The sequence below is a fragment of the Melopsittacus undulatus genome, chromosome 6 (assembly GCF_012275295.1).
Source record: "Melopsittacus undulatus isolate bMelUnd1 chromosome 6, bMelUnd1.mat.Z, whole genome shotgun sequence".
In the NCBI taxonomy this organism is placed as follows: domain Eukaryota; kingdom Metazoa; phylum Chordata; class Aves; order Psittaciformes; family Psittaculidae; genus Melopsittacus; species Melopsittacus undulatus.
This window is the reverse complement of record NC_047532.1, coordinates 57,471,731-57,499,245: the sequence shown is the minus strand read 5'-3', so window position 1 is coordinate 57,499,245 and position 27,515 is coordinate 57,471,731. Positions and strand designations below refer to the sequence as shown.

Sequence of the window (27,515 nt, the reverse complement as noted above, 5' to 3'; positions counted from 1 at the left end):
AGACACAGGAGAAGAGGATTTCAAGAAACTCAATCTCCAGGCTAATGTGTTCTGTACAGAGCAGTTACACTACAAAAGTATGCTTTGGCTGGTATATGTGTGTGAGTGTTCCTGCTACTGAAATGGGACAGCATTTGGGAGAAGGAAGACGTCCTCCCCATTTAAAGAAAGATCAGTGAGGGAGCAGAAGGAAGATGGAATCCTTCCATCTCTCATTTCACAGGTCTTTGAAGAATGGGTTATGATATACTCTTCAGTTGCAGGTAAAAACAGGGCTTAAGGACACTTTCATAATTCTCACTTGTCACTTTCCTAAAAGGAAACCCATGGTAAATTGAGATAGTCAGTATGTGTTAAGGAAGAAGCTCCAAGTTTCTGGAAAATAAGGCAAAGAGTTTAGTCAGTTCATCATATACATTCTTCTATATTTAGTGAACTCAGACTTGGCTACTTTACCCTAAAATCATTTTGGTTTGAAGCATTTAGAATAAACAGACTGAAAGTTGCAGCTGTGTTTACTTGACTACTGCCTTATTAGCCTCTTACCACATTTGTTGTAATATTAATAACAACTCTTGCATTTGAACCCTTGTGCAATAGGCAAGCCTGTCGCCCTTTCCCAAGACAGAGTGTATTCATGGGGGAGCAGGAATTTGTCATCTCTTGGCATTCCAGCGCCTGAATTATCTTATACTGTAACTACTTTTTTAGTTTAAGAAGTATTCTCTCCCTTGTCTGAAAAATTACCTGTTTTAGGCTCTCATTATGTACTTAAATACAAATACTGCAACTTATGAGAATTCTTGATGTATAGCTAGAACTAGAAGGTTGTAAACTCCCATTAGAAAGGGGATCTAGTGGGATCACCACATCAGCCATATGTTTATTACAGACAGGAGAGGAGTGGTAGGCTCATAGAACTAATGAATATAGAGGAGCGAGGCATAGGAGGAAAGACCACCCTCAAACAGGCAAGCAGAAGGCCTACTTTCAGTTCCCTGTTTTCTCGCCAGACAGTGTAGGTGCTGATTCAGTAATACCTTTGGGTGGTTTGGCTGCAAAAGGGTCCTTTTCAACTGGAGTTGAAAACAGACCTTTTGCATTTTGCACTAGCTCTGTGTGCTATGTCATGTGAGTGCCTAATGACAAACTGTGCTGGCTACTCCTAATTCCTGATGTAAAAATTGATTTGCCAGTACTCAGTACTTTGAACAGAATCAGATCTTGGGCTATTAGGCATAGAATAAAAAGCTACATACATTAAATGCACAGAAACTACATAAAAGCAGATATGTGTCCTAAATTTGCCATGTTTGATATTGCAGAAACATTTTATTTTCTACTTAATATGTGCATTTTTATCCCTATGCTGTAATTTGTTGTTGGCTTCCAGTATCTTCCCAATCACTGGGAACACAAACTCCTTCCTCCTGCTCTGTGTGCCATGCTGTTAAAAAGTGTCTGTTATTCATTATCTTTTCAGGTTCAAAGTAAACAAGAGAAGAAATCTGGAACTTCACCCCCAGTCTCTTTGAACTCTGCAGTTAGCTCTTGCACTGTTCTGCCTGTGAATAAAACCACCAGCAGTACCCCTTTGTCCATAAACATTCCACGTTTCTACTTCCCTAAAGGACTTCCGAATGTCTGCACTAATGATGAAGAAATCATTGCCAGGATTGAAGAAGCCTTTAGAGAGTTTGAAGATGAGAAAGCAAACATCTGTGAAATGGGGAAAATAGCTAAGGTAACTATTCTCTAGGGTTTTAATTTTCTGAGAGACAGACTGAAACTAAAGCTAATAAAGTATCTCATAGCTGTTCTCATTTTTTTTGGGGGGGGAAGAACCAATGTTATTTTGCTCTGAATCATTTTGTTTAGATTAAGAAAACAGTAAACAAAAAGGAGCTCATTTTGCTGTTTGCCACACCTGATGTATATGATCTTTCTTGCTTTGATTTGCAAAATGACTCTTAGATTTCTTGCTAAATACAAACGGCATTTTTGTTTTTCTGTTCCTTCATAATTATGCTCAGGATATAGTGGAAACTCAGCCTCTTCAGGTAGTGCTAGCTAACTGCTTTGTGATTAGCTGCCCCACTGATCTGGCCAGGATCCATGTATGCTCTTGCAGTGTTGCTTGAGAAGGCCGTTTGCAACCTACAGCCTCCTTGGATGCAGAAGAGAAAAATGCTTAGTCAGCCCTGAGCCACTGGGATGTGTATGCTCAATATCCATAATTCAGGTGTCAGCAGACTTGGAGTAGCTGCAGTCTGCTAATGAGTTCCTGGCTTCAGGGAACAAAATGCAGCACTTTTGTGGGAGCATGATGCATATGGGTGGTTCTATTTTCCTCTCCTTCATTCATGGTTTTTAGTAATGCTGATCTAAAACTAGCAGTTGTCAGACACATTTCATATGTTCAGTTTGCCCTGAATGCATCTTTGGCACTGTAGATTGAGAAATGAAGGTTCTGTCGAAGAGGAGCCCTTTTCTTCCAAGAACTAAGATTTTTCTGAAAGGAGAGCCTGGGTTGGTTTTTGTTTGTTGGTTTAAAGAATTCAGGAGCATTATTTGTACACTGTCTCTGGAAAAAAAAGCCACCAACAAACCAAGTTCTTTGCTCAAGCGAAAAAAAAAACAAAACCCGTTTGAAACTGGTTTTATGGCAAGACAGGCAACTGAGTGTGGCCTGTCATGTTCAAACTGAGAAAAGCAGGATGGTGATGTAGAAGAGACCTCTATCTTTCTGTCTGGTCTCTGCATCTGTCCCTATATGGATATGCTCCATGCTATTTAGCTATTGAAAGGCTTGTTTCTGTTCAGTGGGATTAGCAATAATGGCACAAGTTTGGAGGCTTTGAAAGAAATGCTACAAAAAAAAACCCCAAAACCAGCAGAAAGTAAATGGGATATTCTGAGTGGAAGACACTACACTGAAAACTGTGAATTTTCACCTTCAGACATTTAATCATTAATTGTATATAATCAGGCTTGAAGTTTCCTTGCTGTCAATAGGAAGTCAGCTCATATAGAACAGGTCATCCTTTTCTTAGGCAGGTCAGTGAGGCAGCTGGTATGAGTGCCCTTCTGGAAGGAGGTAGCTGTTTTTTTCCACTGTGCTGGGTATCTTGCTGAACAGTTCAGTCAGAAACAGAGCTTAAGAGCTTGATAGTCTCTGATCCATTTCCTAGCCTCACAGGACATTTTTCTCAGCTACGTAAAAAGGCAGAAAGTTTTTGTTGGATTCTGAACCTTGGCATACATTAAAGAGCTTTCTGACCAACCTGTGTGCCTTACCACTTCCTTTCCCTTACGTAAAAGGATCAATGGTGAATTCGGTGTGTAAACAAGCAAGCTCCTCTGGTGATTGCTATTGTATTCCTCTTTCTTCTGGTGTTTTATTACAGATATGTGGCTGCCCACTCTACTGGAAAGCACCTATGTTCCATGCATCAGGAGGAGAAAGGACAGGATGTGTATCTGTACATTCTATTGTATCTGTGTGGAGAAAGTAAGTATAGCAAATGCAGAATTCTCTTTCTGGAATAAGAACAGCCTACCATAAAAGTCTTTCTCGTTCCTCGTTCCCCTTTCCCCTTGCCCCCTTCTCTTTCCACCAGACTTTTCAAATCACTGTCTGTTCTTTAGAAGAAAATAAATGGCTTAAAAATCTCCATTGGCCTGAAGTTATTTTATATGCCAGCTGTATACTTATAGTTGGCATATAAAATATATTAACATGCTCTCTAGAAATAAGTCAGCTATTCTGAGATAGCTGATAGATGTCAGTGGATTTTGGATATATTTCTCTTAGGCCTTATGTGTGTACTGCTACATTAAACACAGAATCACAGAATCCCAAGGGTTGGAAGGGACCTTGAAAGATCATCTAGTCCAACCGCAATGAGGTTGTAACTGAGTGAGTGCTGTTCGGGAATGGGAAGAGGAGGCATGTGATAATGTTCTAGGACAGGAAGAAGGAATGTAAAATCAAGACGCATCATACAGGTGAAAACTCTGGGAGCTTTAGTAGATACTCCTTTCCTCAAGCATATTGTGTAGTAAATCCTTGGGGTTTGACAGTCACTTCTATATATCTTCGTCAAGGCTTTCCATGTATCTTTGCCAAGGCTTCTTTTTGAAATTGAGAGCTCTGGATATATTGTGATTGAAGTCAGAGCTGTGAGATGGAACGGGCTTATTCTTTTGCCTGACCTTTTTTCACTCCAGGACTATTCAGTCTACTTTGTGAAACACCTGAAAAATGTCTACATCTCATGTCTAGAGAGAATTGTAATTTTTCACTTAATGGTTTGCTCTTCAGATTCTTAAAGTAGCCTTTAACCCTGGGTTCCCAAAGTATTTCCTGTGATAATATTGTTAAAACAGCTTCTAGTTACCCTGGCAATATTTCAAAAATGTTTGGAGTGACTGTGATCAGTAAGTTTTCCTTGACATAGGCAACATTTTTTCCTTCCTTAGGTTCTTCCAATTACTCTTAATTAATCCCTCATGTATGATATCACATATTTTCACTCCTCTGATTTTCACATCCTTCAGATATTTGTACACTGTGGTCATGCACCTCCTCTGTATTCTCTTAACCGCACCATTCCGAAGACAAGTTTCATGTGCTTTTCTCACTATAATTGCTATAATGCAGCATTTTTAAAAGTCAGGTTCCTTAGTATGTTGCTGTGAATGAAAGTAAGAGCAGTCTTCAGTAAGAAACTGTGTTTATCACTGCAATGTTAACATGAAAAAAGCTACACTGGCTTGAAGTACTTTGGTACTGCTGAAAGATATTGAAGAAAATGGGTGCTGGTTGTCTGAGGTCAATTTTGCATCATTCACAGTGTAGAAGTATGGTGTAACAGAGAATCACAGAATGGTTTGGTTTGGAAGGAACCTTGAAAATCATATAGTTCCAACCCCCCTGCCATGGGCAGGGACACCTTCCAAACATATAATAAAGGACTTCATAATCAATCTGTAGTTCATTATTGTCCTGCAAAGTACTCCTGTGTGGTTGGAGTAACTTTTTCTCTCTCTCTTGTAGAATCCTATGTAACTGCCATGATGATGCATCCAGATTCATATCCCTTTTAGCAAAGCCCAGCTGTGACTACCTAGAACAGGAGGACTTCATCCCACTGCTTCAGGTACCTGGCAGTGAATGGATGGGGAAGCAGGCTGTGTTTATTTTTTAACTACTTCATTTTCATGCCTTTAAATCTTTACAAAGGAGCTGCAGACCTTTGCTTTTAGCAACTCCTTGGTGAGGTTTATTTTGGAGTGAAATAGAAATAAGCATTTGCAGTGGACTGTTTTACAAAAGTACCAACCAACTACATGGCTTGCTCTAGTCACTTAAGATTGACAAAGCTTTATTTAGTTTCTTCTTAGGATTAGTATTTATCAGTATCTGGTAACCAGTCTGAAAACTGACCCATTTCTCTAAGTTGTTATTGGGAAAAACGCATAGTGCTGTTGATAGTCAAGCACAACATAAAAGCTTATTAGGAAAGTTATAAAAGTTGCTTGATAAGACCATTATAATTGAATTTGTGTAGTAAGACTTTCAGTTACAATATGTGGAAATGTCCAATTTTTTTTTTTCAGTTCCAGTTGTTCTGTATATGCCCCTAAACCTGCTAGTGCACAAGTCTCAGTGCTGATTTATCGTTTCCTAATATTTAGGCTAAGTGTGTGCATCCTGATCTAATTTCTTTTCCCGTGTGATGTTTTTAACAAAGCATAGTATCATTCTTTAATTATTTGTGGCCATTTAGGCAGGTTCTGGATATGGTTCTTCATAGTTTCTCTATAAATCAGGTCCATCTGCTCCTCAGATAATCTGTTGATACTTTTTCTGAACTTTCCTACGTATCTGTAGGTTTCTCACATTGTGTTGCCCTCTGTACAAAACCTCTGAGGAGATGCTGCTCTGGAGGGAGGTTTTGTCTGCACTGAGTATTTCTGTGTCTCAAAACCAGGACTGTGATGGGCATATTTTCTCATGTTGCTTTTATCTTTTCTCCACTGGGCACACTGCCTTTGCTGATTGCAGCTCTGCTTTTTAGGTACTGGTGCAATCAAAGGCATGTACAATCTTGTTTGTCAGTCAACCAGAGACTAGCAATATTACACCATCATATTAGATATCAAGTTAGACTGGCCAGTATTTGGTCATATCGCACCCCTAAGGGCACTGTGTCTGCTCCATCCCTTTGCCATGTTGTGCTATGGACAAGCAAAACTTTGAACACTTCTTTAAAGGGTAGAAGAGTCACATATAGAAATTACATAGATATTGATTCATACAGGATCTGAACTGATTCATTCAGGGCCTGAGCAGTTTTTCTATGGCTTTGGTCATGTATTCAGCTTGCAAGAAGCTGATCTTGAGAAAGAGGCATTTCTAAAGTAGTTCAAGTTGGAAAAGCACTGATCATATCTGTATGCATTCTGAGGCTCACAAGAGCTTTCATTGTTGTGGAGAACAGAAAAGGTAACTTTCTCAACCTTTCAATGAATGTTTTCTGACATGTAGCTCTAATAAATGTTAATAACTTCAATGAATGGAGGAAAAAGATCTTGGAAAGGAGATAGTTGCATGGTCAACTAACTTTTTGTCTCATTCAATGAAAATGAGTTTTCATCTACTCACTAACTCTCTTCCTTTGTTTTTCTGTCCTTAAGTAAATCAAAATGGCCCAACAGGTGCGTATTGCCCAGAAAATGTATTCTACTTATAATACTAGGTTATAGATAAAAGATGTCATTTTGGTCTTACTGTTAATGTTGCAAATACAGTTTCAAAAGTAAGCACAAGTAGTGGTTTATAAACCCAGTAACTTCTAAACCTTAAAAGGAGAAGAAAACCTATTTCATTTTATTTGGTCTTATCTTGCAGGACGTGGTGGAAACACATCCTGGCCTGACGTTCCTGAAGGATGCTCCGGAGTTCCATTCGCGGTATATTACGACGGTAGGCTGGCTCCTTTGATCTCCTATGATACCAACCCTCCCTTTGTGATTTGTCACTGTTTCCATCAGTGAATCCTTGGGTTGTTTTTGTTTTTTGTTGTTTTTTTTTTTAAAGGTGTTTTTAATATTATTGGCAATGAGTTATGTGAAGAGCTACTTCTAAAGGCAGAATCTATGCAAACATAAAAGCAAATCTATGAGAACAACTTCTTTGGCCTTTAATCCTCATGAAAGAAAATGAGATATCCTCATTTGGTCTTTAAAAGTTGCTAACTTAACCCTAATTCTGCTGGGCTGTGGAGATGTGGAAGGCTGTATGCTTGAAGATTTCTGTCACTTAGACCTGAAGAATCTGTGATTGTTCCATGGTACAAAGTATCCATTGCATTTAGTGGTCTCCTGACCAGTCCTCTGCCTCTTGCTCTCACCAGAAAGCCTATCAAGTCTGAGTCTTTGAGGTTTCTACTGTTTGTTGTTCGGTTTTGTTCTGTAGTTTTGTTCCAACCTTGCAGTCAGCAGTTAGACTGTAACTTTACATAATAAGTTGTATTTTTTCTAAGCCTTTAGCCTGTCTCATATTGAGTATAAACCTGGTAAAAAGTATAAATGATAGACCTGATGGAAGATCTATCCCAGCAGGGCTCTAGATCTTCAGGCTTCTCCTATTTGCTTTGAGGTCTGCATTGGGGCCAGCTGCACCATGTACTGGCAGCTGAGAGATTACTGGCAGACACAGGCTTGTTACTGTCATTTAAAGCACTGATGGTGGAAAGACACTGTTGTTCTGGGTTAACCTCGATCTGTCACATTAATATTTTATGAAAATGTGTGATAAGAATCAATTCTAAATGTTTCAGATGCACTTGAACCTGACAGTGAACCTCTGTATATTATCAACATATGTAGTCCCTATGGAGCAAGGCAATAGATTCATTAAGCATAGTAATTGGACAGAATAGGTATAACAGTGGCAAGGGGATTAGAGGCACATGAATGGGAGAGTGGAAGGTAATTGGCATGCATACCCTTATACGTGTTGCTTAAAGTAAAGACGAGAGCTGAGAGATCTAAGGTCATGCTAGCATTGGTTTCAAACTGCAATATCAACCAGTTGTTCTTTGCTGGTGAGTGGGTCATGATACAGTGTCTTGTTGCTAACTGTTTGCTGGTGACAAAGGCATTTCTGTGCATCTGCCTTTCCTCTTCTCAAGTAATATGCTGTTTCTTGTATATTTCAGCGTTTAAATGAGGGAATAAAGGCAAGAAACAAATATCTTTGTAGAGTAAGCCCTACCTGATCACCCTTGCTGCACTTTTTGGACCTCATTGGGATGCAGTGCATGTTCTAATCTGAGAGACCAGCTGTGTAAAGCTGAGGTTCCTCTTCAAGATATGTGAAGTGAAGGCTGCTACTAAAAACAGCAGCGCCTTTTCCTTCCTTTCCTTTTCCACAACTTCCCTTGTGCCTGGCCAAGGTCCTGTGCAACCACCACAAAGCAGTCTCAGAACCAGATCATTCATGAGGATGTGAAGCTCCTTAGTGCTTCTTGATTGTGCTTGTCTCTCCACTGAAGAGTTGGGGCCTTCAGGCACCATCACTCACAATACTCTGACAGAGATGGCTTCCTAGGCTTGCTCCCATGGGAACAGGAAACTTGTGGTTGAGTTGGAGTTGAATGCATATAGCAGCAAATCTTACAAAGCTGAGAAGTCCCTTTAGACTTCTCACATTGGCAGGCCAATGCTGTTCTGGGTGTCTGTGCTGACAGATTCCTTCTGAGCTCAGTGTTTGGCCTCAGGCAAATCACTGAGTTGGAGCAGAGTCAAGATACTGGGAGACAGGCCGCCTATTGGGTCAAGTTGTTGCCATGTGGAGTGGCAGTACTCGGCCCACCGCAGCAGTGGCTTTCCTCTGATACCAGGAGTTCCTATTTCTCACATCTCCTTTCACAGACAGATTGGCACTTTTGTGTCTTCAGTATTACAAAACTCAGTATTTCCACCAGGAGGTAATGAAGGAAACAGCTTTGTCCTTGGATTTTGAGACTACTTGGATCCTTTTGATTCCTTCAAGGTAGAGTACCTTATACCTACTTACACTGACAGAATGTTATATTTGCTGCCAGTGCAAGAGTTTAAGTTTATTTTTGTGTTACAGAGAAGGGCTGTAAGGAGACTCTGACTTGTGTGTCCATTGCTGGATACAGCATCGCTTGATTGAAATCACCTGGAGCATCAGCTAGCAGTCTAGTATGGGTAAGATGTGTATATATGCTTCTTTTTGCCTACCTCTGCATCTTTTAGAGGCACCTTTTGGATAAAATAAGCTGTAATTTACCTATATCAGTATCTGTGAGCTGTCGTATTGCCAGTGTACTAAACTACTTGTGTTTGTTTCAACAGAGACAGACTCCTGAAGCTGGTGAGGACAGTGCAGAATATCATGTGGCATTTATTGGGAAATCTTTAAAATGTGACTTTTGGCAGAATGTTTAGACAAGGCTCTGAGTTAGCACTGCATGTTGTTGTTGAAGAGCTGAATCAACTAAAAACAGCTTGGCAAAACATATTGGTTGTTGAAAAATGTTTTGGCTTATGCAGTATTACCAATGCAGATGTGTAAGGGGAGGGTTTAATAAAGTTTTATGGCTTTTTCCAGAAGTTGTATTGCTTTTGTTCTTCAATGGGAAAACTGGGGAAATGTGTAGAACTGACCTATCAATGGTTTGGTTCCTGGAGGTGGATTACATGAGGATAATGGTTAAATAGAAGGGGTTCCCCCTTCCAAATGCTGTTGTACTGAGTTTAGAATAAATAATATTTCATGCTGGGAAAAAATAAGCCAGTTCTGGCTTTCAGTAAGGTGTAAGGCTTGAATGCTGCATATCATCTCAGGCTGTGTAACTGTGTTCTAGGATGTTTTCGAAATGCTTTTTTTGACAGCTTAGTTTTCACCACCTGAAAAAGAGAGGTATTGGCATTTTTCTACTGAAATATACACCATGTGCTAGCTACTGAAACTGGACCATTATTTGAATAACAAAGGATGCACTGAGTGACTTGCTATGGTAAAAGATGAAAGAAGATTCCATTTTACCTCTGAATGCTAAGTGAGGACAGAGCAGCTGGAATATCTGTATGAATAGGATCTGATAGGGGAACTGTTTCTTAGATGTCATAAATGGGGTTATTTTGTCTTTCCTGAAGGCAGAGGAAAAAAATGCTGATTAGGTGTCCTTTTTCTGATTCTTGGGATTGTTATTTTTGAGTCCTTGAAATGATGTGAAAATTATGTATCTTGAGGAACAGCTGCAGCATTGTCAGGTGTGATAATATGAGGTGAGACCGATTTCAGTCTCTGGGATCTTGTGCAATCTGGAAGTAAAGACCAAACAAAGTACAACAATGTAGTCCAGAATGGCAGGGACTGCCATAGGCATTCAAAAAGAAACAAGCATACAGTTTTTTCATTGCGCTTAAGACCAGAAAAGAACATTGTGAGTACTTGGTCTGACCTCTTGCATTACACAGGCCATAAAACATTACTCAGTGACTCCTATAGTTAAGTTTGCCTGTTTGTTTTTAAATGAGTTGATACCTAACTCCAGAAAAACATTCGTGTTTGAAGTCTGGAGTGATATTATGCAGCATTTCCTTAGGAGTGGTCCCAGTGGTTAATCAGTGGCAGTGTAAAAGGAAGGCACTCTTGCCTGTCTGAATTAGGCTGATCTCAGCTTCTAGTTATATATTTCGTGAGACCAAAAGTCCTCTTGCTATCCCACATCTCTACATGTAGGCTTTCAAGGACCAGAATAGTTACCAATAGGTATCATGTTCATCTAATTTGAATGTATTAGTTCTCTCTCTTGAGGATACATTTTAAGTCCTCAAATCATTCTTGTTGCTTTCAAAAATTATTTGTGCTCATCAGAATTTACTGGCTTACTGATCTGTGTATCCCAAAGCAGACTGTTAGCAGCAATCTCATACTTGGTTTCAGATCCGTTCTGGACTAAGAACCAGCACTTGTGTGACTGATCCAAAAGCATGACCCTTAAAGGGTGATTGCCTACTCAAAGCTAGTTGTAGCTATGAAGCAAATCCATCCCATTTAATTTAACTGGCTTAATCTCTATAATGTCCATATTGTTGTGTAAACTTGTGTGTTGGAAAAGCATGCATTATTAAGGTTTACCAGGATTCTATAATAGCACGTCAGCTTGATGTTGGAGACATCAAAGGCTTGTTTGTATTTGGTTTCATCAACAAGAACTCTATTCCATATCTTTCAGTGCTGATGGTCAAGTTAGTTATATTTCTTATTTTTCTTGTTGAGTAAATCATTGATTCCTCTGTTAAGTTTATTCTTGCATGTGCTTGCTTGATCACACATTACTTTTTCCCCACTGTGATATTTGGCAAGCTAGCAAAGAGCAGGGTATTCAGGGTTCAGCTTACTTTCTTTAGGTGCTTGGGAGTATACTGTCTCTGGCTATGAACTGTTTCTCTTGGGTTCTCAGAAGTCTGTGTATTTCCCCCCATGCTTTTTACTTTCACCAGAGGCAGATCAGTGAAGGAGACAAATGAGGTTGACACCTTCCTAAGATAAATGCAGAGAGATAATCCCTGTTGCTTACTTTCAGTGGAGCCACAGAGAGGATGAGACATTGTTATAGACACAATAGGTCAGACATCAATTGTGGCTTTCATTTACATGTCCTGTTTCCTCTCCAAAAGTCCTGATTTTTTTTTGCTTGTGCAGAACACTCAGTTGAGATCTGTGCAAACTACAGTGCCTGAAAAATTCTTTCAAAGTAATTTGTCAACACTTTAAACATATTTCCTGACATAAATAATGCATCTGCATGCTCAAAGGTGTGAACTAAGATCAATGAAAATACTTGCAAAGTCAAAATGGATAATACTGTTTCAGAAACAAATGTTCCTTTCAGACTGCATGGGGAATTAAGGGTAGTAGTAGCTACAAAAAAGATCACAAAGTGATTTTCAGAAAGAATTCCCCTTAAGATGAGTGAATAAACAAAATAAAGTTTCTGCATTTATGTTCCCAAAGTGGTATATTTCAGGACTTGACTTCAAGAGCAATGTTCATTTGTTACAGGTTATACAGAGAATATTCTACACAGTCAACCGATCCTGGTCTGGGAAGATCACTCTAACAGAGCTGAGGAAAAGCAACTTCTTGCAAGTATGTTGGTTTCTATCTGGACAAGATATGGAATGCATCATACTTTTGTTCCTGTAGCTTTATACTGCATAGTGAGGGAGCTGTGCCTGGGGTATAGTGAGGTAGGCCAAATGCTCAGTGCCAGGAGGTAGCTGAAGGTGGTGGAGGAATTCTGTCTGAGTTGAGGTGAGAGAAGACCAGACAGACTGAGAGAGTTGGGCTTGTTCAGCCTGAAGAGAAGGTGCTGGGAAGACCTTATTGCAGCCTTCCAATACCTTAAGAAGCCTAGAAGAAATCTGGAGAGGGACTAGTGCATATAGTGACAGGATGTGGGGGAGTGGCTTTAAAGTGTCAGAGGGGAGATTTAGATTAGATAATGGGAAGAAGTTTTTCCCTGTGAGGGTGCTGAGATGCTGGCATACATTGCCCAGAGAAGCTGTGGCTGCCCCATTCCTGGCTATATTCAAGGCCAGGCTGGACAGGGCTTGGAGCAACTTGGTCTAGTGGAAGGTGTCCCTGCCTGTGGAAGGGGGATTGGAACTGGATGAGCTTTAAGGTCCCTTCAAACCCAAACCAGTCTGGGATTCTCTGAGTGGAGTAGCCAAGAATACACTTGATGGAAGGTCAGGGGTGACTGTGCACCCACTATAAACCTACATCAGGCAGATTGGCTCTTGGCTCCCAACCCAGCCAGAGAGGAAGAGAAGCAAGACACAGAAGTGCACTATTTTTAAGTGGCTCATTGAGCAGCCAGGAATAGCTGCTGGATTGCCTACAATAGGTGGTGGGTAGGACAGCCAATTTCCTGACTTCCAGCCAGCAGTCAACCCACTTGACAGTAGGTTAGGTATGTATCTCAGGAGCAGATCCCCACTTCTGCAGTAGACTCCTTCAGAAAAGTTAATAAATGAAGCTTGGTTCTTGTTACAGTCCCTGTGGTGTGTCGTTACATTGGGCAGATGCTTTGGGATTTGGGTATGTGTTCCCTGTGTACTTTGCCCAAGAGTACCAGGTTAAAACTGTCTGAGGCTGCTGAAGTCCAGCCCAACCTAAAAGTTGTTAGGCTGAAATGTTAAGGACTAAGCTAAAGCAGTGAGGCTTCCCTATTGCATCCTGTTCTCCCAGATACAGCATGCTGTCTTCCTCAAAAGCCTCAAGCATGAATTCACACTCCTCCTTTGAGACATCATCTGCCCTACTAATCACATCAACTAACGAAGACATCAATGTTCTCTTGAATTCTCATGCCAGTTCAAGCGCTCTGATGCTAGTTCCTCCCTAGACTCTGCTACAAACAAATCTTCCCAACTTATCCGGCATCTTTATTCACTCATTTTGTCCCTTTATGCACTCTTCCCATTTTTCTCCTTGCATATCTACTTGTTCATCTCCTGCTGCAGGGAAGTTCAGCTGAAGGAACTTAATTTTGCTCAGGCAGTTCTTTGCTGTATTTGTATATGGCATATTTTGGCATGAGCTATGAAAGAAAAAAAGAGTTATTGAAAAACCTCCCCAAGTGCTTATCATCTGCAGAGAAATGGAGAGAACAGGGAGGAATCTGAAGAGACTAGTGAGTGATTGATCAGAAGTTCTTAGATTTGAGAAACAACAAGTCAGAACAATACATGTGGTAATGTCTGAAACTTCACTGAACCTTGTGGGTGGCAGGATGTGAAAGTTTTGTTGAGACTCAGTTGGGTTCCTTGAATGTCAAGATGACTGAAAGCTGATGTTGAACCATCAGTACCTATGTATAGCACAGCATCTGTTTTTCTGGTTATGGATAGAAGGGCCACTAAGCCTGCCTGCTTAGAGGCACAACTTCCTGGGATACAGCTCTTGGGCTGTGTTTCACCTCCTTCCTTCTGAGGGGCGGTGAGGGGAGGACAGACTTACAGCTCACTGGAGTCTGTTAGCTTTTACTCATTCCTGCAGCCATAATTTATTAGACAGAAAAGGCAGTCTGGTATCCTCTGCACTAGGAGAAGAGCAAGCAGTGAGCTGGCACTGGTAAACATGTGATACCCTCACGAGAGGGAAGGGCAGACATTGATGTGAAGTGGAAATGAAACAAGGAAGTTGTCTCTAAATGTTTTCTAACAAGCCATGCTAACAGATGTCATGGCTGGAAATCTATCTAAGCTTCCCAATTAAACCAGACTAATTCCTGTCAGCTGCAGCCCAGGAAATTCAGTGTGATTGGTTTGAGCTGCTTGGGATCCATCCCTCCTTCCCCATTTCAGGCACAAGTCTGAAGCAAGACTTGATTTTGCCCTTTGGGAGCCAGGCAAGGATGTGCGATGTGTAAAGATGGATCTCAGTTCTTGCATAGAACTATGGACGTGCTACTGTAAATGGCTCTAAGAGTCTTTGGTGCAGGTTAGAAATGTTCCACAAATAATGGATCCCATCTGAGACAGCAGTTGTGTTATTTCTCTGCCTCACTTTTCACTTTAGCTGAAAATTAGCAGAAACAGTCCACAGGAGTGGCAGAAATATGGTGCATGTATATATACACACACGCACACACTAACCAGGATAACCAAGCCAGATGCCCTATAAATGCCTGTTAAGGAATGCAGCAGCAAAATCTCCTACAGGGGAAAAAGGCTGTATTTTTGGATGAGCTCTTGGAGCTGTGTTCACCCAACTTCCCCAGAGGCTGGAGGACTTCAGCTGCTGAACTGCCTCTTTGTCTAGGTTTAACTTCCCACTTTATTTGTACTCTTTCAGACTCTTGCTCTCTTGGAAGAAGAGGATGACATAAATCAGATCACAGATTATTTCTCCTATGAGCACTTCTATGTTATATACTGTAAATTCTGGGAGCTGGACACTGACCATGATCTTTACATCAGCCAGAAGGATCTGGCTAGGTATAGTGATCAAGGTATGTTTCCTGCAAGCTGTGGTGGGATAAAGGGGATGGATGAAAATAGAATGTATCCACTAAAGAGTAAAGCCTAGCTTTAATTTGGTTGATTTGATGCCTCAAAAAATTTAAATGGAGCCCTCCATTTCTTACACAAATGCTGATTTACAGAGCCAGTTGTAGGGGCTTAGACAGAGACATGCAGTACGAGTTATTTTCTTCGTGAGTAGCTAGAGAGGGAGTTTCTGTTCAGGTGTGAGCCACTGCTAGAAGGAGAAGCTAATATCATGTCTTGAAGCTTGCTTATTATTTATTCTGGATTTTGCTGGAACTTGGAAGCAGGGAAAAGGACAAACCCGTATGAACTTCAGAGACTGCTGAAGGGCAGTCTCATTACGCATGGGAAATATTCCAGAGTCCAGTGGAGCTGTCAAGACTTTAGGATATAATAAAGAGCTTGAGCTATTGACCAGCATCTTTAATCCTGAAGACAAAGCTTTCTTGGATTCTTTTTGTAATAGCTGCATTTTTGGGGAAAGTAGGTCTAGGACAGACAATCAGATTTGGGAAAATTAGTTGTTTGGACACATGTGACTGGCAATGGCAGGAAAGGTGAAGTATGTGGTAATCTGTTGTAGTATGTAGGGCTACAGGGAGCTGCGGGTGTGACAAGTTGTAAGTCATTGCTGGAGCTCTGGGATGGGGATACTTTGTACAAGCCGAGATCATAGTGGGCTGAAGTAAGAAAAAGTAAAGGGGCGTGAGAATGACAATGCTGTAGGGGTGTGCATGTGTCAGAGTGGTTTGGTGGCCCACATGTTCTGAGAGCAGATATTTATGGGAAGGCCATGGAGGTTCTGGGGGTGAGTGTGGCAGTGACAAGAGTCAGGAGCATTGATAATAGGGCTGAATGGGGCGAGGATGGACCTGACTTAGGGTAAGTGATACGGGAGACTTGGTCCCTGCTGGGAGGGTGGAGTGTAGAGATGAAGTATTTGTTGCACAGGAAGCTTGAGAGCACTCTGCACTGGGAAGCTGAAGACAGAAGGGGTGCTATAGGCAGGGTGAAGGGAAGAAGCCATCAATTCAATGCTACAGCAGCCTGTCAGCACTATACCAGGGGGGTATGAGGGGCAGTACAGGTTGGGTCTGCCTGGCTGGTGTGTCAGAAATGTTCCAGGACTAGAAGACTGATGGAGAATGTGTAGAAGGAGCTAAGGTAGGGGTCTAAAGAAGGGGTGTCAGCAGTCTAGGAGGATAAGGTTGGTGCTCAAGACTTCTACTTGGTGCTTGGCTAGTATGTCTTTGCGTAACAATCTACAGCACACATTTCCTGAATGGCAAAGCCTTCCCATTCACCTAAAACTATGCTTGATTTCCATTGTGCTTCCCTGCAGCAGAAATGCTGCAGCTTGTGCTCTGCAAAGTTTTTTTAAGGATTTAATGTGTGGTTTTTGCTTGATAACTGAACTTCTTTTGCAATACACAGTGAAATAGTCTCCTTCTATCAGCAGGATTTGCTTATGTGACAAATCCTACTGCAGCAAAGTAGGAGTAACAACACTGCCCATGTCCAAGAATCAAGACAACACAGTTCCCATATCCGTGGGAAGATACCGTGTTTGGGAGGGTACAAAGGCAGATACACTGCAGGAGTTATCTTTGGTTTTTACAAAATGCTGACAAAAAAAGACCATGAAGTGGTTAGACAGTGTAGGTAGAGCATTCTTTTAGTAGTGGGGAATTGCTTTGTATAGATTCAGCATAAACAACTGACTAGGTATTCCTGTGACCTGTAGCTTCATTTTCTCCATGTTTTGTTTCCAGCTTTATCAAACAGGATTATTGAGCGAATATTCAGCGGCGCTGTGGTGAGGTGAGGAATAACATCCTGGCTGGGGATGGAAGCAAAGGGAATTTCTGTCTGGCTGATGAGAAATGCAGGATACTCTCAGAAATCCCACTGATCAGAATGGTTTCCAACATGGTGCTGCAGTTGCCTGAAAATGGAGTGAGACTTCTGAGTGTCTTAAGAAAATAAGTACATAACTTCCATAGGATGACCACCTATAGACCTCATTTTGAAATAAGCTGGGCATAGCTGGAGGGAATGTGGAAGCACTGTGTGTTTGTGCCCTGCAGTGCACAGGGATAGCTGGAGAGCCCTGCTTTAAAGTCATTGAAAACTAAACAGCCCAGCACTTGTTGTGAGAGGAGATGTGGTAGATGAGCCACAGCTCTGCAATGACAGCAGGGCAGCAAGTGCTGTGCCTGTGGGGAAGCACACAAAGATGGGTGCTGCAGAGGGCATGGAGTACAGGCTAAATGCATGACCATGCCCCATTTTCTCTTAGCAGTCATTTGGGGCCTTTGAAAAGTGTGTTTAACATCCTGAGTATTTAGGAGCCTGGTGGTTTGGGTTTGGGTTTTTTTGTTTATTATTTTTCTTCATGCACCTTTCAGAGGCAATGAAGTCCAAAAGGAAGGCCGTATGAGTTACGCTGATTTTGTGTGGCTCCTGATTTCGGAGGAAGACAAAAGGAGTGCTACAAGGTCTGACTGATTTCTGTGTCTTAGTGAAAGCATTGATATGAGCAGAGAAGAGTGTATAAAACTTCTGTGACCTACTGCTTTCTACAAGAGATGGCAGCTTGGGTTCCAGTGATTATTAGTAAGAAAGCAACTTACTGTCAATGTTTGATCAAATAATTTGTCTGTCTCTCAGAGAAATTGTGTAGAAGCAGAGTTTTCTTGTAATGTTAAAGTGTCTTAGTCCCTTTGGTCACTCCATGCCATGAAGCACTGGCTTTGAGGATAAACCCATGATATGTTTGCAGCGGATGGGCATGTCCCCGTCATGTACATAGTAAATGTGTAAGAATGGTTTGTAGGAAGACTTTGCTGTGTCACTTTGTAGAACCTGCCTGTGTATGTGGTTTGTACAGCCACTGGGAGACTTGTACAGAGCTGAACTAGATCTGCATGTGATTGTGACAGGGATTCTTATGAGTGAAAATGAGAAGACAACTTCGTAAATGTTGGACTATCCAGAGGTGAAGGGAGGATGTAGCATGCATCTGCCTCAAAGCATTGTCTTCTGTATTAAGCAGTAGAGAAAATAAGCACATAACGTTCCTCCCTCATCGTTCACCAGGGTCACTTGGGGACAACCGGTGTTCTGGGTTTAGAGTTGGTTGTATTTGGCCAACTTTTGCTGCTGAATCAGACAGGGACACCCTAACCCACATGAGCCACTTGAGCTGCAGCACAGTGGACACTTGCTACAGTTACCAGGTGAAACAGGTCATGAGTATGACTGTGCTCACAAGCCACCTAGGAGGTTAACAGGAGATGCTCTTGAGTGTTGGCATGTGTCTTGATTCTTCCAAAGGGTATTTTCATAGCTGGTTTTATGCCATCATTTGTGCAGAAGAGGATTAGAGGATAAGAAAATGGGAATGTGCATTGCTCAAGGCCAGGTTGGATGAAGCCTTGGGTGATATGGTTTAGTGTGAGGTGTCCCTGCCCATGGCAGGGGGGTTGGAACTAGATGATCTTAAGGTCCTTTCCAACCCTAACTATTCTATGATTCTATGATTGCTACAATCTCTGCTGTACAGATTTCCTGGTGCAGTGCTGTGCTTTCAGTAGTCTTGTCTCTTTTTCCTAGCATTGAGTACTGGTTTCGGTGCATGGACCTGGATGGGGATGGAGTGCTGTCCATGTATGAACTGGAGTACTTTTATGAGGAGCAGTGTGAGCGGATGGAAGTGATGGGCATAGAACCACTACCATTTCATGACTTGCTGTGTCAGATGCTTGATCTCGTTAAGCCAGAGAGGGAAGGTAAGTCCTATTTAATGGGAGTTTCCATCCTTTTTGATCTGTGGTGAATTGAGAAAGTAACGTCCTGTGAAATCCATCTATAAGTGCTAGAATCACAGGGCTGAAATTACTGCACAAGGTCAAGGTCTGAACACTGGCTACTGTCCCATGTTATGCATCAGGAAGTTTGAAATACGGAAACAAGAGACCTTGTGAATTAATTTGCTGGAACTGGAGCTACAAATCTTGTATATTGCAGCTGTGGGATGTACTGACAGCTTAGATTATGAAACTGGACCATCCCCATTCACATTTTTTCATATTTCTCATGAATATAAGCCTAATAAATACATGCATTTACTGAATAATGTTAAAATCCTTTACTGACTCAGGAAGAAATGTTGTAATATTGTAGCATATTGGTGTTATAATTAAAACTTTTATGAGACTGACAAGGAACGGGTCCAGTCTCTAAGTAAAATCTCAATAGCGCAATAATGTGGGTTTTTTTTTTTGTAGGAAGAGTAACCCTGCGAGACTTGAAGAGGTGCAGAATGGCTCATGTATTCTACAACACCTTCTTCAATTTAGAGAAGTATCTGGACAATGAACAGAGGGATCCCTTTGCAGTACAAAAGGTATAAATCATCTTTATTTCTAAATATAGCTTTCTAAAAAATCCCCATATCTGAAATGCTACTAGATGTAGGGGAAAATCCAATTTAATATAAGAATACTTTTTCCACGAGTGGTCTATCAGACACTGGAACAGGTTGCCCAGAGAGGCTGTGCAGCTTTTACTCTGAGGTTTTCAACTCAACTGGACAAAGCCTTGAACCCGCTGATGTGACCTCATAGCAAATCCTGATTTAAGCAGAAGCTGGTACTAGACACCTCCTGTTTCTCATCCAGCACAAGTTATACTACTACATAAATATATATATATATATACTGTAGTATATATATACTTTATATATATATTACTTGTATAGTAGTAATACAAGTTATGCTACTATATATATAGTTTTATACTACATATATATATGTGTGTATATATATATATATGTAGTTATGCTACTACAGTTCTGTGATTTGGTTGCCATCACTGATCTTACTGCACCAGCACTGGCAGTGCAGTGTGTAACTCTAGAGCGAATGACCAGAGTCTGCTGAGTTGCATTGGTTCAATTCAGAGCAGGGTGGGTTCAGCTGCACTGGGAAGGAACCTGGTTGTCGTTGTTTGAGCCCAGCCACACAGCCTCTCTCTCACTCCCCCCCCCTTCCTCCCTCTGCTCCTGGAGGCATGGGGAGGAGAATCAAAAGAATGTAATTCCCAGGGGTTGAGATAAGAGCAGTCCAGTGACTAAGGTATAACACAAAACCACTGCTGCTGCCACCAATAATGATAGTGATAAGGGAAATAACAAGAGAAGAGAATGCTCACCCCACCCGCCAATGGTACCCAGCCTGACCAAGCGGTGATCTCGCCTTTCTGGGTAACTCCCCCAGTTTATATGCTGGGCATGACATGCTGTGGTATGGAATACCTCTTCGGCTAGTTTGGGTCAGGTGTCCTGTCTCTGCTTCCTCCTGGCTTCCCCTCCTCCCTGGCAGAGCATGAGACTCAGAAAGTCCTTGGTCAGACTAAACATGACTTAGCAACAACTAAAAACATTGGTGTTATCAGCGCTGTTCCCAGGTTGAGTCAAAAACACAGCACTGCACCAGCTACTAAGAAGAAGAAAAATGGCTGCTACTGCTGAACCCAGGACACTGGTTCACTCAGTTTGGAAAGGAGCTGTGAGTTTCAGAACTTGAGATCCCCTTTGTCTCTTCCCATCTCCCGTACACAGCTGTAGGCTACGTGTGAAGTCATTAAACATCTGGGCTGGTGCCTGATCCTTAACACAGCACTAGCAATTTTCCCATAGCCTAAGCAGAACGGAAGAGACAGGCCTTCTTTACAACACAGGGGCTGAGGCAGATGAGATGCCAGCTTCATGATTGGGTCACACATGTGGCAGACTAGATGGAAGCTTTGGATGTTGCAGATTGTGCCTGGCTGCAGTTATTCATCATCCTCTCTTCCCAAGCAGATAAAATACAGGAGGAAATTGTGGCTGTTGTATTTTGAAGTTGTTGCTCACCACTGTGGGATGTTCAGAGACTGGAGTTTTGTCAGCTGTTGGTGTAAAGTCCCTGATTTCTGGCTCCTGTTGCACATCCATTGAAACCAGCTGTGACTATAGCTTAGAGCCTATCTCCCAGAAGCCTCTTATCTGGTCAAAGTACAGTAAAGTGAAGGGGGTGCCAAAATCAACTCTGGTTCCCTCCCAGCTGTTCCCATGTAATCCATGATGGTTGTTCCATGATTCAAGGCTTAAATATATCTCAGGCCAGAACCACCCTCTTTGTTTGTTTGTTTGTTTGCTTGCTTTCTTAAACTGGGTCATCATAAAAGCAGTCAAGTGGGCCCTGGGGGATAACTTATTTTCCCTGTCCTATAGTAAATGGCAGAGAGCCAGATGTTTATAATGATGTAACTCTGATACCTTCTCACAAACTTAGTGTCCTGGTTTAACCCCAGCTGGGAGCTCAGCCCCCCACAGCTGCTCACTCACTCCACCCCAGTGTGATGGGGGAAGAGAATTAGAAGAGTTAAAATGAGAAAACTCATGAGCTGAGATAAAGACAAGTTAATAGATAAACCAAAAGCCACACATGCAAGCAAAGCATACCAAGACAGGAAATTTATTCACTATTTCCAGTGGTCAGGGAGGTGTTCAGCCATCTCCATGAAGGCAAAGCTCCATCATGCCTAACAGTTACTTGGGAAGACAAGCACCACCACTCCACATGTTCCCCCTTCCTCCTTCTCCCCCCAGCTTTATATGCTGAGCACAATCTCATATGGTATGAAATATCCCTTGGGTCAGTTGAGGTCAGCTGTCCTGGCTGTGTCCTATCCCGCCTTCTTGTTGGGGTGGTGTGAGGAGCAGAAAAGGCCTGCGTTCTGTGTCAGCACTGATTAGCAGTAATCAAAACATTCCTGAATTACCAGCACTGTTTTCATCACAAATCCAAAACACAATCTCATGCTAGCTCCCATGAAAACAAACTCTATCCCAGCCAAAACCAGAATACTTAGCAAATTGTGAAAATTTCCTCAAAACATCAGTTAAAATTGACATTTAATTAAAGATTTTAAATCACTAAGCTCTTTAACCAATTAAAAACTGCACAGATGCAGGGCTTGATGTGCTGGAGCAAAGAAAATGTGTGGTTCTTCATGTTCAGCAATTCTGAAATTAAGTAGGCTGTTTGTTGGCAGCTCAGGTCAGTTTTATTGACTAGGCAGACCTTTTTTTCATAGTCATTTATGGGCAGATGTTAAGATAACTTTAAGATAATTGTGAATCTTTCAGTTATAGGCAATTTTTGATTAGCTGTTTCTATAGCTGCTTACTGTTCCTAGCATTGCAGTAGGTCTAAACGTGTGAAACAGCTGTATGGACGTAGTGTGCTTGACTGTCTCATTTCTTTAGGACATTGAAAATGATGGCCCTGAACCCTCTGACTGGGACAGATATGCTGCTGAAGAGTATGAGATTCTTGTGGCTGAAGAGTCTGGAAACGAACAGTTGCAAGAAGGGTAAGCGCAGGCATTGCTCTGCCCTTAAGATGAATTCCTTGGCTCCAGCTGAGGGTTAGTAGTTTGTGGATGCCATTTTTAAAAGAGGTTTAGTGGACTTCTCATTTAAACTCTACACTGGAGCATGTGAAGCCTGAAACAGTGGCTCCAAAACGCAGTGTTGGTGAGGTTGTCACAATGGGCTGCTTTGTGGGCAGCCATTTGAATCAGCTGCACACACTGCAGTAATAAAGAAGCTGAGAAAAAGGACAAAGCCTTTTTCTTTTGGCAACCACACAAATAAAGCAATCAAATTACTTTGGCTGGTCTTGGCCATGCATTGACCATGTCACACTACCATAGATTAGAAGCTAGAGCTCTGTTACATTAATTATATCAAGCAGAGATTTTCTTTAGTCAAGTACTTCTATTTTTGTCAAACTCCATGCCTGTCAGCCTGTGCTCTTAGCTGTGTTTCAACATTTTAACTAATATAATATGTTTGTTGAGATGTTTTCTTTAAAATACTCATGGTTTCTGCAGTAACTACAGACTTTTTTGCAGCCTTCTTAAAATTGTGGACAGATACTCCAGCTGTCTTTAGAGTCAATAAATTTAGACAGAGCAGTTGCTCCGTAACCTCTCTGTGTACAAGGGCTTCCTGCACAGGCTTTTGATGGAGACTCAGTACAATTGTCTTTTTTGAGTTGCATTTGTGTTAATATGTTCTGGAGAATATTTCTCTAAAGTCTCAAGGTTAATATAACAAACATCCAAAGAATGCTTACCCCATGTTAATCTTGCATGATTCAGGATTTCATCCATTCTTGAACAGTATTTGCTGAGTAATTAGAGTACTGAGAAGATTGCATACTTGTCAAATTTCCCCCACTGAAAACTGCTTGGACTAACAATAGCACCTACAAATTAGCCACAGAGATTTGCAATGCTATTGAGACCAGTGTTTCCCTTTCTCCCTATGATATGCATCCAAACAGCTATGGGCTGTTCCCTCATCTTCTTTGAGCAGCCTTTTTGTGGCCTTCACAATGGAAGATGAGGTAACATGGATGAAAGATAAAATTGCTGTATTCCCTGCAGCTGCTTTGCAACACCTGTGTCCTCAGCACAGGAAAGAAATGGGAATCTGCCATAAGAGCTTTGCAGGATCATGAATCCCTAAACTCACCAAAACCAGGGGAAAAGTGACAGGTCTTGTCAGATATTTGAAGTCTGTCTGAAACAGTTCTGTGTCTTCCTGCAAAGAGCATGTCAGCAACCTTGCTGCTTGCTTTTAAGAGCCCCTGGAAAGCTCTGTAGTCATGGCAGCAGGATTAGATCTCATTTGTGGAGTGTAGCAACAGACCACACAGGAAAAAAGGAACGGAAAAGGAAAAACAAAGAGCTGGATGCCCAGACAAATTTGCCAGAAACAGGCATTGAGGTTTTGCATATACATTATTTCTGCTGTCTTTTGAGGATGACAGAAGCAGGGAGTGGGGACAAAACCAAGACAATTTATAAGCTCTGTGATACCAGAAGGTTAGCTGACAAAATAAGAAAACTGATATTTGTCATATTATTTGCCTTCATATTTGAAAAATAGCCATCATCAAGCAATCACAGATGAATTCGTGTGTACCACATTTGTGACATAGCCCTGTTGGTAGTTTCTATGGATGGAAAGTTCGAAACCCAGTCAGTGTCTGTCTGGCTGTCTGCAGGCTTGCCCATGTGTGAGCACTGGTCCTGGAAGAGGAATCTCATCAAGATGTAGTGGATACTCAGTGACTTCAAGGGTGCTGTCACTGTTGAGAGCTGCAGTCACCAAAAATAAGATGAGAAAGGTGTGGTCTTGCTGAAGACAATAATGAAGTATCATGTTCCACTGGAAGCTTAAACTCATTTGAACACTTCTTAGCCATGCTCTGCTTTATACATCTGTGCATGAGATTCAGTGAAGAGAGTCTGTTCCCTGGTGAATGTACACACACATTGTTTGAAGGCAGAACCAATAGCTGAAGCTGACCAACTCAAGCTTTTTGTGCAGATATAAGCATTTGTTTTGTGAAAGTCCTTTTTTGCAGTCCAGGCTGCAGCCTACCTCACAGAAGTGGGCACCATTTCGTTCACTGTTCCAGAAACCAGTTTCAGCCGGCTGATATACATGGAAACCACAGTTGATTTCATGGAAAGAGATCTTTCTCCATAGGAAGAGAAATAAGGAGGCAGAGGCCCTCTTATATCAGCTGCTGGTAGGAGAGAATCCCCTTCCCCTGAGCAACAAGGAGCCAGGACACACAACAGAGCAACTCTGCTCCGGGGCAGGACAAAGACACAGAAGCAGATAAACCTAAATAAGGTTTAGGCAGCTCAGGCCATTTTTCTTGCCTCCCTGATGGCTCAGTTGCTTTCACGAACCCGGCAGCATAAGCGAAAGGGGGGAGAAGCACATTACTGAACCACCCAGTGGCAAAATGTGTGCTTGCTAAAAAGATGGACAAAGAATTTCCTGGAATATTTTGCCTTCTCTGAACAAGCTAGAGTTGCCATGTCTGAGTCTTGAGGAATGGATGTTTAATCTACATGAGCCCATATTTGTATTTATGGGACTGTGACATTTTTAGACTCGATTGGAAGGAGAGAAGGTGACTATTTTTAGTGATAAACTTGTGGAAAAGCTGTCCCTTGGATGCTTCTTGGCCATAAAGGTGGGATATTTTCAAAGACAGGAAAGGCAGGCATTGCTGAGACTTAAGGAGCAAAAGAGCGAAGTGGGAAGGCAACTAACATGGAAAAGGACAACGGGAGGCCCCTTTTAAAGCAGACATGAGAAGGTTTAGTCTAGAAGCAAAAGGCACTGGAAAAAAATAGTAGAATGGAGCTCCAAGGGCTAGTGTATGTGCAAGATAAACAATACAGGACAGAGGTCATATTTCACATATAGAAGGAAGAAAGCTGACAGAAGTTGGTGAGATTGAAGGAAAAGGGGACACAGCAGGAACATCCTTAAGAACAGTGTTCAAATGGAAATACAGGTTTCCTCAGGTGCATCATCTTTAACCAGGGAAACCAAGGCACAGAGAGACATGCACAGTTCCTTCCCAGGTAGGGGTGGAGGAGGCAGAGCCATGCCAGCTCCCACAGGTACCATGGAAGCAAAAAGCATGCACATTGTGTACTGACAGTCTTTACATGCATGATCAGAACACTTACTGGTGTAGGATCCAGGCTGTTCTTTCTCCCACTTATGCAAGAATCCAGAAGGTGGCAGAATTAGTAAGCAGGTGCTTTCCTTTATAGAAGAGATAACAAGTGATGTCCAGGAATATCTCTGCTGTTTGTTTCTATTTCACATAGGGATCACAAGACCATAGCACAGAATCCTCCCCACAGCAGGACATACATACTGATAGGCACCTGAGGATTTCCTCTGCCTGCATTTGGGTTACTGAAGGGAAGAGCAGCATAGGACCAGTTCTTTCTTGGCATCATTCATGTTGGGGTAGCGGAGGAGTTAACCTTTGTGCAGGACAGATTACCATTAAGAAACTAGAGTTATTCCTGTGCTTGCCATTGGAACATCTGCTGCAACATTTCCTTCATAAGCAGCACTGCTTTCAGAACAAAAGGAAGAATTTAGTTTCTTGGGAGCCCTGAGAAACTGACCTGTAGTGTGCTGAGACTGAGGACTCTAAAAATGGCATTTCTCAGGAATAGGAATGGGATTAGTGACCTAAAGCAATATCCTCTGCTGCAGAGCACAGAACTCAGCCAGCCCAAAAAGAGTAACTGGCTGGAGCTAAGGATTCACAGCCAAACCTCCTCAGACCATAAACGCTAGGGCCTGGATATTAAAATTGGAATGAGAGAGTAACATAACGGCCACAACTGTTCATTTGTGGATGTTGAAACATACCCTAAGCCAGAAGATGTTTTGGAAACCAGGTGTTTCTGAGCAAGTCTGAGCAAGCCAAGTCTCCTCTAGGGCCTTGATGAGTGGCTGGATGACTTTATTTCTACCCTGAACTACTAATGCTACTTGTGAGCTACTGACAGTTGTTACTGAAACTGGATTCAAGTTTTAGAATGCTGAACAGCAGTGAAAAGTTGTTCCAGAATTTAGGAATGAGGATGGATGGGAGCACAAAGTCATATCAGCTGTCAGAATACTGATTAATATCACACCATTTTCAGTGTCTTGTTAACCTGGATGAGGATATATATATTTTGCATGCAACTGCATTTTAGGCAGCTGGTTTAGTAACCACTGAAATAACTTACCTGAAAACACTTCCAGCAAAACGCAGCTTTTAAAGACATACCTTTTTATCTTTGCAGATCATTTGAAGAAGACTATGACACAGATGAAGTCATATCTCCCCCTGAAACTGGAGACAAGTCAGACAAACTAGTCGTTATCTCAGATCTCTCAGCATAGAGAAATGGAAGACATTTAATCAGTATCTTTCAAACTGGATAGTGTTCTGTCCCGAGATACTTAGGGATTTTTCTTAAGTCCATCATTGGAGCAATGTGCTTTATTTTGTACACTGTAACTTGAGAAACCCTTTTCCTGTGTAATTGCAATAAGGTAATTTCTATAAAAAGGCTTTTTACAATGTGTTATCATGCACGCTTATTAAAAATGGTGATTGCACCTTGTTTCATTTATATATAAATCCTGTTGTGTCCCCAGATGTGCAATAAATGCCAGCATCAAATGATTAACTGTAATAACTGCATGTAACATCTACAGTGGTTGTTTCCTACTTCAGTCCTCTGCCATTCTGTCCCCTTGACTTTATACCAGGAGTGACAGAAGAGCTGCCAAATTCACTTAGTTTAAATGTATGTCTAGAAACCTTCTAAAACCAAGTCACAATGAAGTTCTCTTTCTTTCTCAGTGTCCTGGAAACCAAGGCAACATGCCTGTACATGGGGAGAGGGAAGTCCCCTGGTGTGCTTTAAACCACAAGCTCTTAGAGTTGATATTCCTTGGGTGATAT

At 41.7% G+C, this 27,515-nt stretch overlaps 1 protein-coding gene across 3 annotated transcripts in view; it reads left to right on the top strand.

Moving 5' to 3' along the window:
* Positions 1 to 27,243, top strand: part of PPP2R3A (protein phosphatase 2 regulatory subunit B''alpha) — a 57,359-nt gene extending 30,116 nt beyond the window's left edge. For all 3 annotated transcript variants that reach the window (XM_031043672.1, XM_031043673.1, XM_031043671.2), the window contains 12 exons: positions 1,484 to 1,744; positions 3,408 to 3,511; positions 5,060 to 5,162; positions 6,917 to 6,991; positions 12,113 to 12,199; positions 14,912 to 15,068; positions 16,878 to 16,926; positions 17,514 to 17,603; positions 18,721 to 18,896; positions 19,395 to 19,513; positions 22,421 to 22,527; positions 26,848 to 27,243. In XM_031043672.1, coding sequence (XP_030899532.1) covers positions 1,484 to 1,744; positions 3,408 to 3,511; positions 5,060 to 5,162; positions 6,917 to 6,991; positions 12,113 to 12,199; positions 14,912 to 15,068; positions 16,878 to 16,926; positions 17,514 to 17,603; positions 18,721 to 18,896; positions 19,395 to 19,513; positions 22,421 to 22,527; positions 26,848 to 26,947 — 1,428 coding nt within the window. In that variant the 3' untranslated portion in view covers positions 26,948 to 27,243. The remainder of the gene's footprint in view (positions 1 to 1,483; positions 1,745 to 3,407; positions 3,512 to 5,059; positions 5,163 to 6,916; positions 6,992 to 12,112; positions 12,200 to 14,911; positions 15,069 to 16,877; positions 16,927 to 17,513; positions 17,604 to 18,720; positions 18,897 to 19,394; positions 19,514 to 22,420; positions 22,528 to 26,847) is intronic.
* Positions 27,244 to 27,515: the final 272 nt, after the last annotated feature.